Raw genomic sequence first — 16,689 nt, forward strand, 5'->3', positions numbered from 1 at the left:
GTAGTAGTGTTTACAAAAAGACTTTCAGGCATCAATTTTTTTTGGATTGCAAACATCCTTGCAAATTATAAAAACAGGGAGGAAAGACCCTCCGACTCTTTTGATTTTCACAAAATACACAACACCAATCACACTACACACACATAACAAAAAGTCCTCCCTCTCCTCTTTCCCATACACTCCCCTCTCTCCAACAGCAAACAACAAACTCTGGACTAATGTTAGCCAATAATAGGTCCTGAAGCCGTAACGATAGCTTTGGCAGGCTGCGAATCATACTTCCAATTCGGATCCAGTCGAATCACAATCACAGACAGATTGTCGGTCGACCAGTGCTCCAATGCGTAGGCTAGTAGTTCTTCAGCAGCCTTTTGTGGATCTAGTGTGTTCAATACTAGGTCGACTGCAGTTTGATCTGTACATACGTCCCATAGCTATATTAAATGATGATAATTGTTTGTGTGAGTGAATGCCATGTCATAAGAAAGGGAGACTTTCCGAGATCCAAATATGGCGGAAAAGAAGATTCCAAAGATACGTGTATAATTTCTCAATCCACACACTTTTAAACCACACATCCTCTCAGCTAATACTCACCCCATCACAAGCAACAATCATGAAAGAATCCGTCTCAATTATAGGTGTTTCCACTGTATACGGATTCCCTATAATCCATTCCTTCATAGCAACATCACCGAGCGATCTTGTGACAGCTAGTACACCTATGAATATAAAAACATCATTAAATTGTACATGGAGCTCTTTCTTGGCTAGGTTGAGCCTCAAAGAAACATACCATTGACACGATTGTTGAGAACAAATCCACCAGATTCAGTTATGCGCTTCTGTTCTGATAAGTCCGAGCCCTTGTGATCGTATGACAGTCTTTCTGCGATACCATTGCGACTATTGCAGGCAAAAAGAAAAAATGTCACTGTCTGAAATATTGAATATCGTACTGACTGATGTTGACTTACCACAACACTACTCTGGCATCTCCAGCATTAGCTGTATACAATACTCGCTAGAAGCAAAAGATGATTTAGTTCCGGTTGTCGCACGCTCGAGTTCCTAGAGTCATAAGCAAGGTCTACTGACAGCCTTTTGTGCTCACCCTTTTGACAGACGCCTGTCCATTCACTTTTTTCGGCAAATCACCACCACTACTTGTCGTAGACGAATCCATATTCACATCTTGCAATGACCCAGACGATGATTCGAAATCGCAATCTTCGACTCTAAGGAGTGCGACTGCAGCTGTACATCCTGAAAACATTCCTGGTCGTGCTGCGAGTTGTTTGTCGGTTGATGTAAAGCTCTCGTTGAGTATTTCGGGTATTGTTGTGCTGCTATTTTGGAGGAGGCCTTGTAGTGTCTATGCAACGTTGAATATGAGCGGTTGAATACCGTGAAGAGTGATGATGCAACCCCAGTTGTTTTTACCTCGTGGAAATGCTGTCCACACCATTCAGCAGCACCCTTTCCAGCATGTCCATCGAACACAGCAAAGTAGCCTAGATATGAGTGTTCATGTGTGAGAACGCTGGAAGCTAAAAACACGCTACAAACTATAGATTCTGATTCAAGCACTCTACCTTGACCGGGCACATCCAAGAAATTAGAAATAAAGGCATGAGCATCCTCCATGGTACGACGATGCCTTCTATTCCGATCCTCAGCAAACCCAATGGAGAAGCCAGCTCTTGGATCGTGCGGTGGTCTATACCCAGCTGGTTCGTTTGTTTGTTGCGGTATAGGGTTTGTAGTGATGGCAGTACTGGAAGTGCTTGTGCTAGTTGAAGATGCTGGTTTTATATCATCGGTAGATATGTTTGTAGTGGAAGATTCGTCCTCGTCCGAGTCCTGATCGTCGGTACGTGAGGATGATGGATCAGTGCTGGCATATATGACAGTGTCTTCGTCCATGTCGTCTAGGAGGGTGGTAACTGGAGCGGGGGACATGTCTGAATGTGAGATTGTATTGTCTGGCTTATTGTCCTGTGAGTGTGCTGGGTGTAGTATGGATGATGAGATGGCAGCTGCAGGGAATGCCAATGATATTCTCTTTTGGGTGGGAGTGGTGGATGGGCTGCCTGATTCGGATGGCTCAGGAGATGCTACGATGTTGCGTACTGGCAATCGACTCACATCCAGCAGTCCTGTGGTCGCCTATGACATAATGCTTTGCGTTAGGAAAACGGCCAACTTGTTGACGTGTGTCTATCCTAGCAAGGACAAGGAGGAGCATCGCATATAACTCGCATTTAATTTAAAGATATATATCTCGCACTCACCTCGCTTCCGCTCATATACCCAAATTGCTTGTTTCTGAACTGGCCTTGCTTTTAGTTGAGAGCACATGCTTTGCAGCTTCATAGAAAACTATCCACAACTATCGACCATGACATAATCAAATACTCTATTTTACGCGTAGAAAACGCATTCTCAGTGCTCTGATCGTCAACCTCATACCTAAACCATTGCTCAAAGTTGATGTCATCAATACATCATCAACTTGCATATATAACAACCTTCCCAATCTATCAAAGCCGAGGCATATTTCATCACTGTATTGTAATTGTATCGTTGTACTAGTAATCATCATGTAAAACACGACGTCCAACTGCTCAAAAACACTACTCGCGTCAAATCTTGTCAAAACATCGCCAACGGTCGCTTGCTCACAGAGAGCACGGCGCGTTTCTTCATTCTTACTGACTTTTTCAAATCTAAAATTCATATATTACTGTGATCGAGATCTAATCACACTGATTATAGGGGAGGCAGACACGACGACACCAACCCAGTTCAACACACAGTGATGAATAGGGTTCTTTACCGTTGAGGGGCCATGATGCAATCAAATCCGTACAAAGAGAATAAGCCAATAGCTCATATAATCCTTCAAAGCGTGGTTTGGATCCTTTCACAACCCCAAAGTGTTCCAACATGGGAAGCACAACAACCAAACTTACTTGGAAGAATGGACCCCAAATGCCGTCTTCCTTGAGTCAAGATCTTGTTATTAATAAGCACTGATATACCAACCCTCAAAATGCACCACAACCAAAACAGGCCCTCGCAAGTCAACCAATACTAGGACTAGCTGCTCCACCTATGCCACTATTATTTGATTTTGCAGACATCACAAAGGTACCAGTCAATAAGTCCATACCAAAATGATGAATAATCCTTTTCAAGCTTCAAATTCAATTATTAAAATGATTAAGAACAATGATACTAAAAAGTCGATAAGGAGAGACAGACACCAGAAACACTAACAGGGGTGGTAGCAGTAATAACTTCTTAACGTTGTCGATAGTTGATGCATATCAAGGCTGCATAGAGAAGAGAAAAAAGGCAATTAGAATCATCAATGTATCTACGATGTTTGTTTTTCTAGATCCACTGACCAAAGTATCCGACAGTGAATCCCAACATCGCGAGCATCACCAAATTTCCTTGGAAGAAGGAATCCGGGATACCGTAAATGTCTGTTAGAGTTGTAAGAAGTAGTTTAGGAATGCTAGGAGATCACCAAAAATATGGGAAGCAAAAAGGATGACTGAAATCAACTACATACCATTAATAGTAGCACCACCAATACCAATAAGATACGTCGTGCCAGATGACGCAGGGCATACCGAGTTATCAGGCAATCCAAATCCAGCTACATTAGCACTGAGTGTCTGAATGATATAAATCAGATACGCAATTGTCTCGTATCCAGATAATGCAGCTGCACTAGTAGCTCCCGTAGCGACAGCAAATTGCGTTCCCAAACCAGTCAAAGTAGCATTCAAGAATGGCACAAATGTCGGATCTTGAGCCACACCTGCTGCTGCAAGCGTCAGTGATTGCGTCATGACACCTCCAATTGCTGAAGAGATTGCTGCGTTTGAGGATAGAGAGGCGATTGTTGAGGAGAATAACGTTGGGTTGGTAGCGGCTAGACCGAGCAAGGTTTTGTTTCCGGATGCCAGTTGTAGTGACAGAGTGACGGTTGCATTCTATATGAAATTCGATAGATTGATGAAGGCACTTTTTTTTGTGTGTGCAGCATCAGTTTGCAAACCCTTACCGCGATGGCAGTCTTGGTCAAACCTTCCAAGTTGATGGGTAGCTTCTCGGCTTGAGTACACGTTAATGAATAACCTAATTGGGTTGAGTTGTGAAGAATGTTAACGACAAAGGCGATCGATGGAATGGATACAGTCAAGCTCGCTTTTGCTCTTCAGCTGCTTTATACCAAAAGCTGTAACTGAGAGTGATCATCACAGGCACGTACCAACATATTCCTTTCTGACGGATGCCAACCATAATGAGCGTCCATAGCCCAACCAAGCCCAAAAGTTCTGGCACGAACTACACGAGTTGAATAGAAACGTGTCCGTGACATAGTATGCATCGAATATTAGAGAGTAGTAATACAGCAAGTTGAACTAGGTGAGCATGAAGATTGGGAGTCAGTTTTAATCAAATGCAAAAAATATGGACTGAGTCTAGTATAGTATATGGCGAGAGGACTTTTTTGACGGATACTCACGAAGGCGTTAGCATACGGAATACTAGGCGATAAATTGGTGCACATAATGTTGTATCCCGTGCAAGCAAACACTTGCAGAACAGCCATGCCCCAAATGAAGACCCAATTCTCGCGATGGAAGTTTGCCATTGGTAGTTGAATAAAGACAACGAGTGTCTGGAAAAAAATCCATAGTGAGACTAGAGTATGCCAGAGGTAAAACACACAAAGTCGTCACATACAATGACGAGCGACATGAAAACAATCTCAGTCAAATAGTTGGCAAAATGAGCGAAAAGGGGATTGTAAAAGCCTGATGAGACTTCCTGGTAGTATAGTTTACGGATTGATAACCCTGAAAACAAGTGAAATCGTTGAGAATGGGCAACGATAACACGTGAAATGATGCCGTTTTGTTGGATCAACAACACCGACAACTTACAGTACGAAATGGACGCAACACCAAACAATGGTGGGAAGAAAGACAAGGCAAAGATTGACGAGTCCTTGGATCCATATGCCTTGTAATTGTCTCCGAGTCCAAAGAATGCACCACCAAAGAACAAGGCAATGACAATTCCTCCGATAAAACGGCCAGATGACATGATGGGGTTACGAGAGTAGACTTTAACTTGTCGTGTAATGAGCTGATAGACCTGTAAATTTCCAAGAGTGGTATATTGTTGGTAAAGCGACACATTTTAGTCATCACAATCACATGAACTTGCCTGATTCAAACCAGTAGCATTCTGCCAAAATCCAAGAGATCCCCAGAAACCAGCAGTAGGATCTTCAATGGTTGACACAAAGTTGGCAATTGAACCTGTACCAGAGTGAATTTCTTCAATCTTCTTCTCGTTGGATGCTCTCAAGGTTGATTTTGCATATGCTGCAATGAATTCGTCTGGCTGAGCTGCAAGACTAGACAAACACGAAAGGTTGGTTACATTAGTTTTGCACGCACAAAAAAATCGTAACGTAATGAATGATACAAGCAGGTGAACACTCACACTTCAGCATAAATCTCTGCTGGGTTACCAACAACAGCAACATTAAGTTCCTCAAAGTACGGAATGGCCTCAGCAGTCGGTCCAAAGTAAACGACTTCACCATTAGCGAGTAGCAAGAGACGGTCAAATTGTCGAAGAATGGAATACGAGGGTTGATGAATTGTGGCGATACAAGCCAGTTGACGACCTCTGACAACCTCCATGATTGAGGAGATGACTTCACGACCGGTGTTCGAGTCTAAACCAGTAGTTGGCTCATCCTAGAAATTTGAAGGCATAAGATCAGTATTCACAACGACCAACGCAACAGATCCCCAATCATGAAGTCTGGATTACCATGAAGAAGACTGAGGCAACAGGAATCAACTCCAAAGCAATATTCAGCCTCTTCCTTTCACCAGTAGACAAACCTCGTTCCAACGCCGACCCAACTTTACGTCCCAACACATCATTAAGATGCATCTCATCAACAACCTCAGCAATACGTTGTGCTCTTTGCTCTGCAGAGCTCTGAGCCGGCAATCTCAAAGCAGCAGCGAAATTCAAAGTCTCGAGCACAGTCAATTCTGGGTGTTGCACATCTTCAGATGTCACATAACCGGCTCTCTTGATGAAAGCCTCCTTCTTGAGCTTAACACCGTTTAAATGTATGTCATCAGACCATGTTCCGACTGATTTACGATACGAGAGGACATCGAGTAATGTGGTCTTTCCTGCGCCAGAAGGACCCATAATTGCGAGTGACTCTCCAGGCTTTACGAACCCAGAAACACCTTTAAGTAATTCCTTTTGAGTACCCTTGTATTTTACGGCTGCGGTTATGTTGCTGAATGAAAAATATGACTTATTGTTTAAGGCGATTTAGTGATTATGTTTTGACTCTTAAAGTGAAGGAATTAACAAACATAAATAACGTACCGGCATATTCTTCTCAATGAAGCTAATCTTGACTGACGTCTCCGCCATTGCTTGATTTCGTTTCTATAGGTGTTGAATGCGTTTAAATCAGTAAATATGCGGTTTGTCACGTTTCTTCAAAAAGCACGAAAAGCTGAAAAACACCGTAAAGTTGATATCGGTCGCTCTGATTTGAGCGTATCAGAAGAATACAACATACATAATTCAAAAGGAATCTCTTTTTCTTCACCCTCACAACACTATCTTGATATGAGCAATCTCTAAGTCGGCCATTCTTTGAAAAAGACCTCAAACACTCCACCATCCCCCATGATTTTCTGAATTCAAACCTTTCTGACCCAGATCACGTCGACTTTGATCTAAACAGAACGCAGCACAGAATCCCAATTTACTCACCTTGTTTTGAATTTAAATTCTCTTGATCCTTGTTATGTTGCTAACGAAACCTCGTGTCTGGGATTTTGCATCGCCATTCCCTCACGTCAACAAAAGGGAAAAAGCAGTGACTTTAGTGACACTCGGAACAATCAAAGGGGAACACAAAGGGATAATGGCTCTGGTCGTCGTGTGATCCTGGAGGCCAAATTACTATCTGCCTGAACTCCATCCTGAAGGCATCAAATCAAAACTATAATTAATCACGCATAAGAGGAACATCATGGGAGAAAAGAAGAGTATTGGGATTACAGAGACTTCTAAACAGCTTCATGGGTGGGTCTAGCTTCATTGAAATTTGTCGGTGGAATTGCTGCAATGCACGTGTTTCAGTGTGTTTTGTCTGGAGATCCGTGGGGGAGAGGCATCACGCAACGAATCCTAACGCATTATGATTTTCAACTATAATACTTTCATAAAATTTGTTTTTTTTGATATCCGCCCCAGGTTGTTTTTTACTAACTTGCATCTTTCGTTAGATACACACTCACCTTTGAAAACATCTCGTGCCATGTAAATTCTGGCTCGATATTCAATCGTACTGTTGTGGCAGCTCTTGAGAGTGCGTCTGGGTATGTCGAACCAGGGACGTCGCTTGCTGTGCTTGGTGGTAAGCCTTGAAAACGTTATTTAAGCGTCAAACATTGTTGCCACCAAGAGTTTGAATCTTGAAGTTTGAATCTTGGAACTAATATTATCCGCGTCCTCGGGCAGCATCTGGAGCAGGGAAAACTACTTTGGTCGACATTCTCTCTGGACGCAAAAATGTGGGCAAAGTAGGCGGAACATACCTCGTGAACGGCAAACGCCCAGACCGTTTCTTCAGAATGAGGGCTGGATACGTCACTTACGACATGGCTCACGTACCAACCATGACTGTCTCAGAAACGGTCTTGTTTGCTGCTCGTTGTCGAATGCCTCGCGGTACGACAGATGCTGAACATAGAGCCCGTGTTGATCAAGTACTGCAACAATTGAGGTTGAGCCATATCGCTGATACTTATATTGGCGACGAGTTGGTTCGTGGTGTCTCGACTGGTGAAAAGAAACGTACGGAAATCGCAACTGAAATGGTTGCTTCGCCACGAGTAATGTTCTTGGACGAGCCGACGTCTGGACTAGATGATTGTAAGCAATCAATTTGTATCTAGTTTGTCGCGTTGTCTTACTCTTTATTTACTTTAGATGGTGCAAAATTCACCATGCAGCTGGTCTTGCAATATGTAAAGGCCGAGAACGTTACTGTCGTCACTGTTATGTGAGTGTTTCCACTGTTTTTTAGTCCCTCTATTTACGTTTCTCACAGAGTCTTTCACCACATCGATCAGTCATCAACCCAGTGAAGCCGTCTTCAACCTCTTCGACTCTTGTCTACTTCTTGGAGCTGGCAGAACATGCTACTTTGGTCCTATCCCAGCAGCAAGAGAATTCTACGCTACAATGGGCCACCCAGTCCCAGAGCTCACCAACGCCATCGAACACTATCTGGATGTAATCGCAGCTGCACCGCTAGATTCCGCCTCCTACTATGCTTCATCAGCAGTCGGCCAAGCCAACGATGCCACACTAAAGAATCTCATCTTGGCGAGCTCAGGTCAATCTCTGCCACAGCTCGACTTCTCAGACAACTTGTATGAGACCACGGTATTCAGACAATTCTACCTCAACTTGGTCCGAACTATACAACGATACAGACGGAATCCATCTACCTCATTTGGACGTGTATTTGTATCCTCCTGCATATCCCTCATCTTTGGTGCCATCTTCTGGAGGGTGTCTTCAGATCATTCTATTGGTGGACTTCGTAATGCTACTTCTCTTGTGTCGGCGCTCGCTTTCTTGCCAGCATTCACTGCTGGAGCGGCCATTCCACAATTCTTGGAAGACAGAGCTTTATATATTCAAGAAACGGCTTCGGCTTTCTACTCTCCCATGCCATATTATCTTGCCTACTCGCTGGTCGAAAACACGGTTACCATGGTGGTCACTTTGATTCAAGCTACGATTGTGTTTTACATGGCACAATTGAATCCCACGTATTTTGGTGAGGTGCATTGCATGAAACCATGAAATATTGCCTTTCGAACGACTGGTTTGTAGTTCAGAACATAATCACGTGATTAGTTACTAACTTGTTACCAATTTTTCTTTACAGGTCTCTTCATTGCCATGCTGATTATGCAATCATGGATCTCTACTGCATCAACTCAAATGATCTCAGCTTGGTCAAAGACTTTGGTCCAGGCGTACACCGCTCTGATAAGCTACGGCTTGGTATTATTCTTGTTCTCAGGTGAGCACCGCAATACCTGTTCTCTCGTAATGCTTTTGAATTTGTTTTGGATCTTCATCATTGCTTGGTCGTCATTGTTGAGATTTATTGTCATCATCATGATGCAATGAATGACTCTTTTCTCCTTTACAACCTAAGGTGGACAATCCGGAAACCAGCAATTGAGTCCAGTACTAGCTTGGATACCCTACATTTCGTACTGGAGATGGACTGTAAGTTTTTGTCTGAGCATGAATGTGAACCCGAAAAAAGCCCTTGCCACGACTGTATCTGAATTGCTCTTACTTTATACAGGTACAATACTTGCTATACCAAACTACACGAGGCTATGTGTTGATTTGCGATCCAACATCCATCATCCCACTGCCAATGAACGGTATCATCCCGATCATTGACGCAAGTGTCGGCGCCTCATTGAACTCGACCATAACAAGAGACTTAGCAGCTAATGCAACAAACTATGCCTTTGTCAAGGTATAGACTCCCTTTCCATTGAATTTTTTTGCAGTTGAGACTACCAAAAAAAATACTGATAATGATTGTACCTATGACTAGACTCAACTCGGATACATCCAAAGTCTCAGTGCCGTAAACACATCCGTCTTAGCTCCATACGTAGCTGCAGGTGCCATTCCGGCCTCAGTATTCACAACAGTAGCAACGAATGAAGGTGCGGCATTCGTGCAGGCTCTTCCATATCTCCCTGCTGGATCAAGTGCAGCTACATTGACTGGACAAGTAACTTATGCTGGTGCTATTGGGTTATGGGATGGCGCTTCTGTATTGGCAAAGGCGCCGTTTGCTGTATACCCTGACTTGTCGTATTGGTACGTGATGTGGCAGAGAGTTTTTTGTGCTGGTGCCACTGAAGTCTTGGAATCTTACACAAGTTTCTTTGGTAGTGCCGTTCCATCAGCAGACTCATTCATCGAGTCTATATACAATGTCAACCCCAACTCTCCAAACGCCAACGCGACATCTTATGGATATGCATTCCTATTTTTTGTTATTCATTGGACGCTTGGATATATTGGAATTCTTGTCAGTCGAACCTACAAGGCCCGATAAGAGACTAGGTTGAACTGTGAGGGGTCTACGTCCGTGAATTAGTGTTATACATCCTTTTAGTATTTCTGTTACTTTGTTTGAATGGTGGTTGATACGGAACCTTGTCTTAATTCGTCTCTTTTACAAGAATTCATTTAATATAGCTTTGGTTAGTCTGAATGAAAAGACAGCTTCTTGTTGCAGTCGTGATTGTTTTGCAATACACGCAGCAGCAGTTGATGTGGCCTTTGTTGCTTGAGAAACAGCCATTTTAAAGACGAATGCAGAATGATGGCATTGCTTGTAGGGGTGGCGACTTTAGCGAGGGCGCAAACTTGGTCAAAGAGGCCGTTGGGAGGAAAATAAAATGAAATGCCAACATTTTCACAATCGACGTGGTTACAATCTCCTGCCAGTTTCCTCAGTTGAGCTCGAGCTCCAAGTAGCTAGGACGGTTGGAGAGCATTCGAACTGCCCGTTATAGACTTTGCACTCAACTTCAATACCAGTGGGATTCCATTCCTTGTTCCGGGCGAGCATCATCACGAAACACCATCAACCTCATAACACTTGATGTATTTTAAAAATGCAGCAAAAATTACAGGTATCAAAAACCTCCACCTCTCTACCATCCAACATTCATCTCACGCCAGCACATTCCTCATTAAATAAGCCTGCAACCGATCCCTCGCGGTCTCCTCAATCCTGGCCTTTATACTCGGATAAAGCCCCATAGCCCTCTGCACATCACTCCTCTTCAAATCATATGTACAGCATTTCGTCTTTGCTTTAACTGATGCTGTTCTTGGCACGTCCTGAATCATGGCTACTTCACCGAAATAAGCTCCAGGTCCCGAAGCGGTGTCGATGAGCTGGTCGAATTCGGAGAATACTTCGATTTGGCCCGTTGCGAGAAAGTACATTCTGTATGTCATAAGAGGTTGTGGTTTGTTTTGGTGGGTTAGTGACCTGGCATTTCAGCCAAAACAGCCAGAGAATATAGAAGAACAACCGATTGCGACTTTGAAGATCTCTCGCAAACCGCCACATACCCTAAAGCGTTTTCACCAGCCCGTATAATGTATTCACCAGGACTCCACGCAGCGAAGCTCATGCTCAATGCCAGGTCCTGCAGTATAGGCTCTTCGAGATCCTTAAATATCTCCAACTAGTATGATGCAACAGGTATGCAGTGAGTATTATTCCATCACGTGTGATTATGGAAATGCTGTTTTTTCGCCCGCAACACATACCATCCTAAGATTCTGCGTATTAACCTCCAACGCAAAGCTATCCAGCGCCTCACCCGTAGCATTCGTAGCCTTGGTCATCAGATTCTGCCTCTCCTTGGCCACAGCTTCAATAGCAAGCCTCATATCCTCATACCCACTACACACATCATCCAAATTCGCTTTACTGAGTTTCAGCGAAAAGACAGTCTCCTTGGCTCGTACGGTAGCGGTTCGTTTAACAGCGAGCAGGATACCAATCTCGCCAAAGAATTGTCCAGACTTCATTTCAGATACGACGGATCCGTCTTCGCCTAGTGTTTCGACGGTCCCGCGCACGATAAAGAAAATACAGTCTGCGTCGGTATCTTTTTGGATTATAATGTCGGATTTCTTGTATACTTCGGGGATCATGGTCATTGCGAGGCGGTCTACGATTTCTTCTTCGACGTTTTTGAAGAGGGCCAGCTAACAAGGTATAAAGAGTGTTAGTGCTAGGTTAACCAGTATTCATACCGAAATATTGGGTGTTTTCTTGGGGGGTGTAAACCACCACAACACATACCTTTCTAATATCCTTCCTCGATATATCCCCCAAAAACTCTGCACCAAACTTCATATTGCTATCCCGATATTTCTGCTTTTCCCACCACTCGGCCTTCTTTTCCGTAAACTCTTGCACCCGCCCTCTCATCTCTGGGTACTTGCTGAGCGCATCCTCGACCTTTTGTCTTGTAACAACCACCAATATACAGTCTGTCTTGGCCTGTATACTAGCCGTGCGCGGCGTGCCAAATAGCATTCCGATTTCACCTATTTCGTCATTTCGATCAAAATCCAACTAATTCATAAAGACAGAAGCAATCCAATCTTACCAAAGAAGGTACCCTTTGACAGTGTAGATATTTCCTCGTTCTTGGCAAGGACGACCACAGATCCTTCAAGCACGAAAAACATTTCGGCTGCTGCGTCGCCCTCCTCGAGAATGTATTGGCCGGCACGACGACGGAGCTCGTAGGAGCCGTTTATGATGCGGTCTTTGCAGTCTTGAGAGAGGTCTGCTAGCTATAAGATATAGATGTAGTGGGAAGAGGGAGAGAGATATTTGTTAATATATGCATAGTTTGTAATATATAATAATAAGCAATAAACAACGCTGTCAATCCGCACAAATGCTTCATCACACACTTACAAGCGCACACGAATCCAGCAAAGTCGACGTCAGCGATGTCTGATTCTCCTGTCCCGTACTACTACCACCACTACCAATACTATTATTCCCAGCACTACTCTTGCTGTTGCCAGCCCCAACACGTGCCTCCACCTCAACACTATGCACTGCATGATTATTGACTGTACTTGCACCCGACGCGAGATACGCGAAACTGCTATGCACCGACTGCACCTTCACAGCCGGGGCCACAGCGGTATTCAGCCGCGATACAAGCACGGCGTTTGATGCTTCTGCTGATGAGAGTACTTCCAATAACTAACATAAAATGTGTTTGCACCCAAACTGATCTAGAATAGATTTGAATAGATCGAGCATACCTGAGAAGCCAACTCTCTCAATTTCCGCGTATTCTGCTCGTTCTGTTCTAGAGCAGTTACGAGTGTGGCTCTTAGATCTTCGTGGATGCGAGAACGGGAGAGGAGCATTGCGTTTTCTTGTTTTATGAAGGCAAGTTCGGTGGTGAGCGTGTCGTAGGTCGGTGGTAGTGAGGGTATCGAGGTGGACTCGATGTCCTTGAGGTCGACGCCCATGAATTCGACTCCTGACTGGGTCATCTTTGTTGTTTTTGGTGTGAGTGAAGGGGAGGAGGGAGATCAAGAACGAGGAGAAGGTCAAACTTGTTGCCACGCTTGGTTTTTGTTAAGCTTAAAGTTGGAAAACATAAGCTGCTACGTAATGGTTTGATGATTTGGCTTTTGTGATGTGTCCTGCTCAACGCGAATGTAATCTTCGACACGTGTTTGCAAACAAACCAATTCTTACGTTTTACTATTTAATTCGTCACTTGTTTTCGAATTTCAATGCAGACTCTACTATATATGTGGTTTCCTGTAAACGTCTTGTTGTCACTCCTCAATAAACCAATCCTAAGCCAGCACATTACGCATCAAATAACTCTGCAACCTCTTCCTGGCAGTCTCCTCAATATGTTTCGCAAATGCTGGGTACTTGGCAATACAATCCTTGACATCCTGTCTCTTCAATTCGAAAGTCGACACCTCTGTAATAGCTTCAATGGTAGCAGTTCTGGGCACATCTTCCAAGATGGCGACTTCACCGACATATTCAATCTTGCCGAAATCTAGCAGCTGGCCAAACTCTGATATGATGTTGATTTCTCCAATGGCGATAAAGTACATTCCGTCGGCATTATCGCCACAGTTGATGATGCGGTCGTTGGCGTTCCAGGTTTTTTGAGTCATTTTGAGGGCGAGCTCGTCGACAATGTGTTCTTCGCATTCCATGAATAGTTCCAGCTGTGTGTGTGTAAAGACGTGAGTGTTAAGGTGATCAACAACGTACTTTTAACAAGACGCGACGAAATCGGCAACGAACAAACCCAAACATACCTTTTTAAGATTCTGAATATTCATCTCAACGTGGAACTGCTCCGGTATCCCATTAGTCGAGATACTCCTCTGTTCATCATTGGCACGTGCAGTAGCACTACTAGCATCCAACTGACTATGGCTCCTCCCCATAAACAAATGATATCTCTCATTAGCAACCTCCTCAATCCGCCTCTTCATCTCCACATTACTCAAACACAGCTCATCGACATCCGCCTTCAGCAACTTGAGCACCGAGCATTCATCTTTAGCAACAATACTAGCCGTACGGCGCACATGTAGCAGCACACCGACCTCTCCAAAGAAGGACCCAGACGACATCTGAGCATGCACAGTAACCGCATCGTCACCAAGGACATGGACTGTTCCCGACACCACAAAGAAGATCGCATCCGACAAGGAATCCTTTTCAATAATCAAATCTGCCGGCTTGTACACGATACTCTGCATCTTGAGACTCAGTTTATCCAAAAACGTGTCATCGGCATCAGCGAATAGCGACACTTTACGTAAATTGCGTCGTGCGACATCAAGCACGAATTCACCACCAAACTTGTTGCCGAATGGACGGTATTTTTGAGTAGTCCACCAGGTTCCCTTCTCGTCGGCCATGTGACGGAGTTTTTGTTGCAGGTCGGGGTAGTTGGAGACTGCTTGCTCGATTTTTTGTTTTGTCAGTACGATGAGGACACAGTCGGTTTTGGCTTGGACGGATGCGGTGCGGGTGGTGTTGAAAAGGACGCCTAGCTCGCCAAAGAAGGTGTTGCTGCCGAGGGATGAGACTTCAGAGTCGCCGTCCATGATGCAGACCTGATGTGTTTGTGTGTGTGGTGTGAGTTACGTTCAGTATTGTTCTTCAATGGTAGCTTGCTTTTTTGAGAGTCAAGAGTTTGAAAATAAGAGCCAAAATACGCCACCTTACGACATTGCATCTTCAATTTTGCTTACCTCTCCACGCATAACAAAAAACATCTCAGCACCCACATCCCCAATCCTCACAATCCCTTGTCCCTGTCGTCTCCTCAACTCGTAAGCAGCGAATACAAGATCTTCTCTAACCTCAGCCGGGAAATCTATTCAAATTGATAGTGTCAGTTCCAAAAAATCCTCAAACTCGCAAAAGAAACCACGTCAAGCTATCAACACATACCTCTAAAAACAGGAAAGATATCCAGCACAGCAGCTGGAATAGCGCCTCCATCAACATGCAGCGTAGGCAATGTCTTTTTGGAACCATTGGTCGATAAGAAATTCTGCATTGCCTGGGTCGACGGTGAAGCAGCGTACGTGTCGGTAGACGGGGTTTCGACTTTTAGGTTGGGGAGGATTGCGAGCACGGACTGGATTACAGTTTTGGCTACAGATTGTAGGTTTGCCGTCTACACAAAAAACCGGGGTTGTCAGTAAAAGTGTTTGAATGCCACAAAAAGAAACTCATCAATAAATAAAGGACGCTCCACAAAACCACAACCAAACACAGGATAGCATATGATAACTCACATCATCAGCATCCCCAACCGCCCTACTCAACAAATCCATAAAGCTCTGAATAGCCCTCTCGCTCGAATTCATACGTTCAACCAGTCCCCGTTTCTCATCTGTAAGGGCCACAATACTGCGTGCTAGCGCGTCACGTTCAGCGGTTACAGCCACAATGTTTGTGGAAGCGAGGTTGCTCATTGATCCCATAGTTGTGGTTGATGCTCGTGCCGTTTGTGGTCTTGATGCCTGTTTGGGGAGGGCTGGGAGATCAGAGGCGCTGACGTTGACGTCTGTAGAGTCAGGTGATGTCTTGCAGACATTTTCAGCTGGTTGTGGAGCTGGAGTGCTCATTTGCGTGTTTTGGGTTTTTTGTCTGATAAATGCAGACACAATTCCCAACAGTCTAGTAGAGAGAGCAAGATTCAGAATATATATGAAACAATATGTGCGATGCGAAACGATAATTCAGCTTGTTTGCTCACCTGGATGCCTACCCGCAGGACATCCCCTTCCGAAATTGAGGATTTCACTGAATCGATGCCTTAAACGTCTTCCTGACCACCCTGATGACTTCCACCAAACCGCGACGTAGAATTAGAGCTGTATTTTACACGTACATGACGTCTTATATATATCTTTTATACTACAAGATGCTAACTTTAGTGCTAGTGCGTACAAAACAAACTAGATACAAGTGCAAAGTCAGAGTTGAAGAATATCCCAGCTAAAGCAAGTATATACACATATGTTCCGCCCGGTGTTACCGGTTACTACGAGCCAAGAATCGCGTATACGAGTCCTCCAAGTATTTTCGTAGCAGTGAAGCGTTGCGCTCATCACTCAGGCAGAATACAAGATGTGTTGATGCGGCGGGGAGATCGTCCAATAGGTAGAGTTTGAATGCTTGTTCTGTTGTGTAATAGAGTGTTTGTAACACAGGTGCAAGAACAACCGAACGACAACAAGCAGCCAATACATACCCAGATGTGAACTCGTAATAACGCCCACAAGTATCTCATAATTAATCCTGTCGTCATGTCCAAACGCTGAATATTGTGGCCTGAAAAGCGTATACAGGTCTGGGAGCTGCTGCTGCTGTTGGTGGTGGTGATATACTTGGTTGTGATGTGATTGTGGCGAGTACTGGTTGCTGTTATTCCTCCCGAG

The 16,689-nt window shown here is 44.2% G+C and overlaps 6 protein-coding genes across 6 annotated transcripts; 1 reads left to right on the forward strand and 5 right to left on the reverse strand.

The window, feature by feature from the left end:
* Positions 1 to 221: 221 nt before the first annotated feature.
* SmJEL517_g04534 (uncharacterized protein) lies at positions 222 to 2,309 on the reverse strand (the record flags this gene model as incomplete). The annotated part of the gene is made up of 8 exons (XM_031170462.1): positions 222 to 434; positions 598 to 722; positions 797 to 906; positions 978 to 1,024; positions 1,115 to 1,375; positions 1,444 to 1,514; positions 1,596 to 2,169; positions 2,295 to 2,309. 8 exons carry the CDS (start codon positions 2,307 to 2,309, stop codon positions 222 to 224), a joined length of 1,416 nt encoding a protein of 471 aa, XP_031023557.1.
* Positions 2,310 to 3,306: 997 nt separating this feature from the next.
* SmJEL517_g04535 (uncharacterized protein) lies at positions 3,307 to 5,130 on the reverse strand (the record flags this gene model as incomplete). The annotated part of the gene is made up of 8 exons (XM_031170463.1): positions 3,307 to 3,338; positions 3,414 to 3,494; positions 3,584 to 4,010; positions 4,082 to 4,155; positions 4,289 to 4,442; positions 4,547 to 4,702; positions 4,768 to 4,880; positions 4,968 to 5,130. 8 exons carry the CDS (start codon positions 5,128 to 5,130, stop codon positions 3,307 to 3,309), a joined length of 1,200 nt encoding a protein of 399 aa, XP_031023601.1.
* A 96-nt stretch (positions 5,131 to 5,226) lies between these two features.
* On the reverse strand, positions 5,227 to 6,501 carry SmJEL517_g04536 (uncharacterized protein; the record flags this gene model as incomplete). The annotated part of the gene is made up of 4 exons (XM_031170464.1): positions 5,227 to 5,446; positions 5,536 to 5,795; positions 5,872 to 6,378; positions 6,454 to 6,501. The coding sequence occupies 4 exons, from the start codon at positions 6,499 to 6,501 to the stop codon at positions 5,227 to 5,229; spliced, it is 1,035 nt and encodes a 344-aa protein (XP_031023556.1).
* Positions 6,502 to 7,111: 610 nt separating this feature from the next.
* SmJEL517_g04537 (uncharacterized protein) lies at positions 7,112 to 10,249 on the forward strand (the record flags this gene model as incomplete). Its single annotated transcript, XM_031170465.1, has 10 exons — positions 7,112 to 7,164; positions 7,368 to 7,498; positions 7,603 to 8,016; positions 8,074 to 8,146; positions 8,217 to 8,932; positions 9,044 to 9,181; positions 9,320 to 9,393; positions 9,476 to 9,655; positions 9,737 to 10,008; positions 10,084 to 10,249. 10 exons carry the CDS (start codon positions 7,112 to 7,114, stop codon positions 10,247 to 10,249), a joined length of 2,217 nt encoding a protein of 738 aa, XP_031023600.1.
* A 623-nt stretch (positions 10,250 to 10,872) lies between these two features.
* SmJEL517_g04538 (uncharacterized protein) lies at positions 10,873 to 13,245 on the reverse strand (the record flags this gene model as incomplete). The annotated part of the gene is made up of 7 exons (XM_031170466.1): positions 10,873 to 11,152; positions 11,281 to 11,396; positions 11,482 to 11,925; positions 12,023 to 12,270; positions 12,333 to 12,522; positions 12,650 to 12,946; positions 13,009 to 13,245. 7 exons carry the CDS (start codon positions 13,243 to 13,245, stop codon positions 10,873 to 10,875), a joined length of 1,812 nt encoding a protein of 603 aa, XP_031023584.1.
* Positions 13,246 to 13,557: 312 nt separating this feature from the next.
* Positions 13,558 to 15,873, reverse strand: SmJEL517_g04539 (uncharacterized protein; the record flags this gene model as incomplete). Its single annotated transcript, XM_031170467.1, has 5 exons — positions 13,558 to 13,947; positions 14,041 to 14,850; positions 14,989 to 15,113; positions 15,191 to 15,419; positions 15,541 to 15,873. 5 exons carry the CDS (start codon positions 15,871 to 15,873, stop codon positions 13,558 to 13,560), a joined length of 1,887 nt encoding a protein of 628 aa, XP_031023583.1.
* Between the last annotated feature and the right edge of the window lie 816 nt (positions 15,874 to 16,689).

This window comes from Synchytrium microbalum (genome assembly GCF_006535985.1).
Source record: "Synchytrium microbalum strain JEL517 chromosome Unknown SmJEL517_scf0031, whole genome shotgun sequence".
Lineage (NCBI taxonomy): Eukaryota > Fungi > Chytridiomycota > Chytridiomycetes > Synchytriales > Synchytriaceae > Synchytrium > Synchytrium microbalum.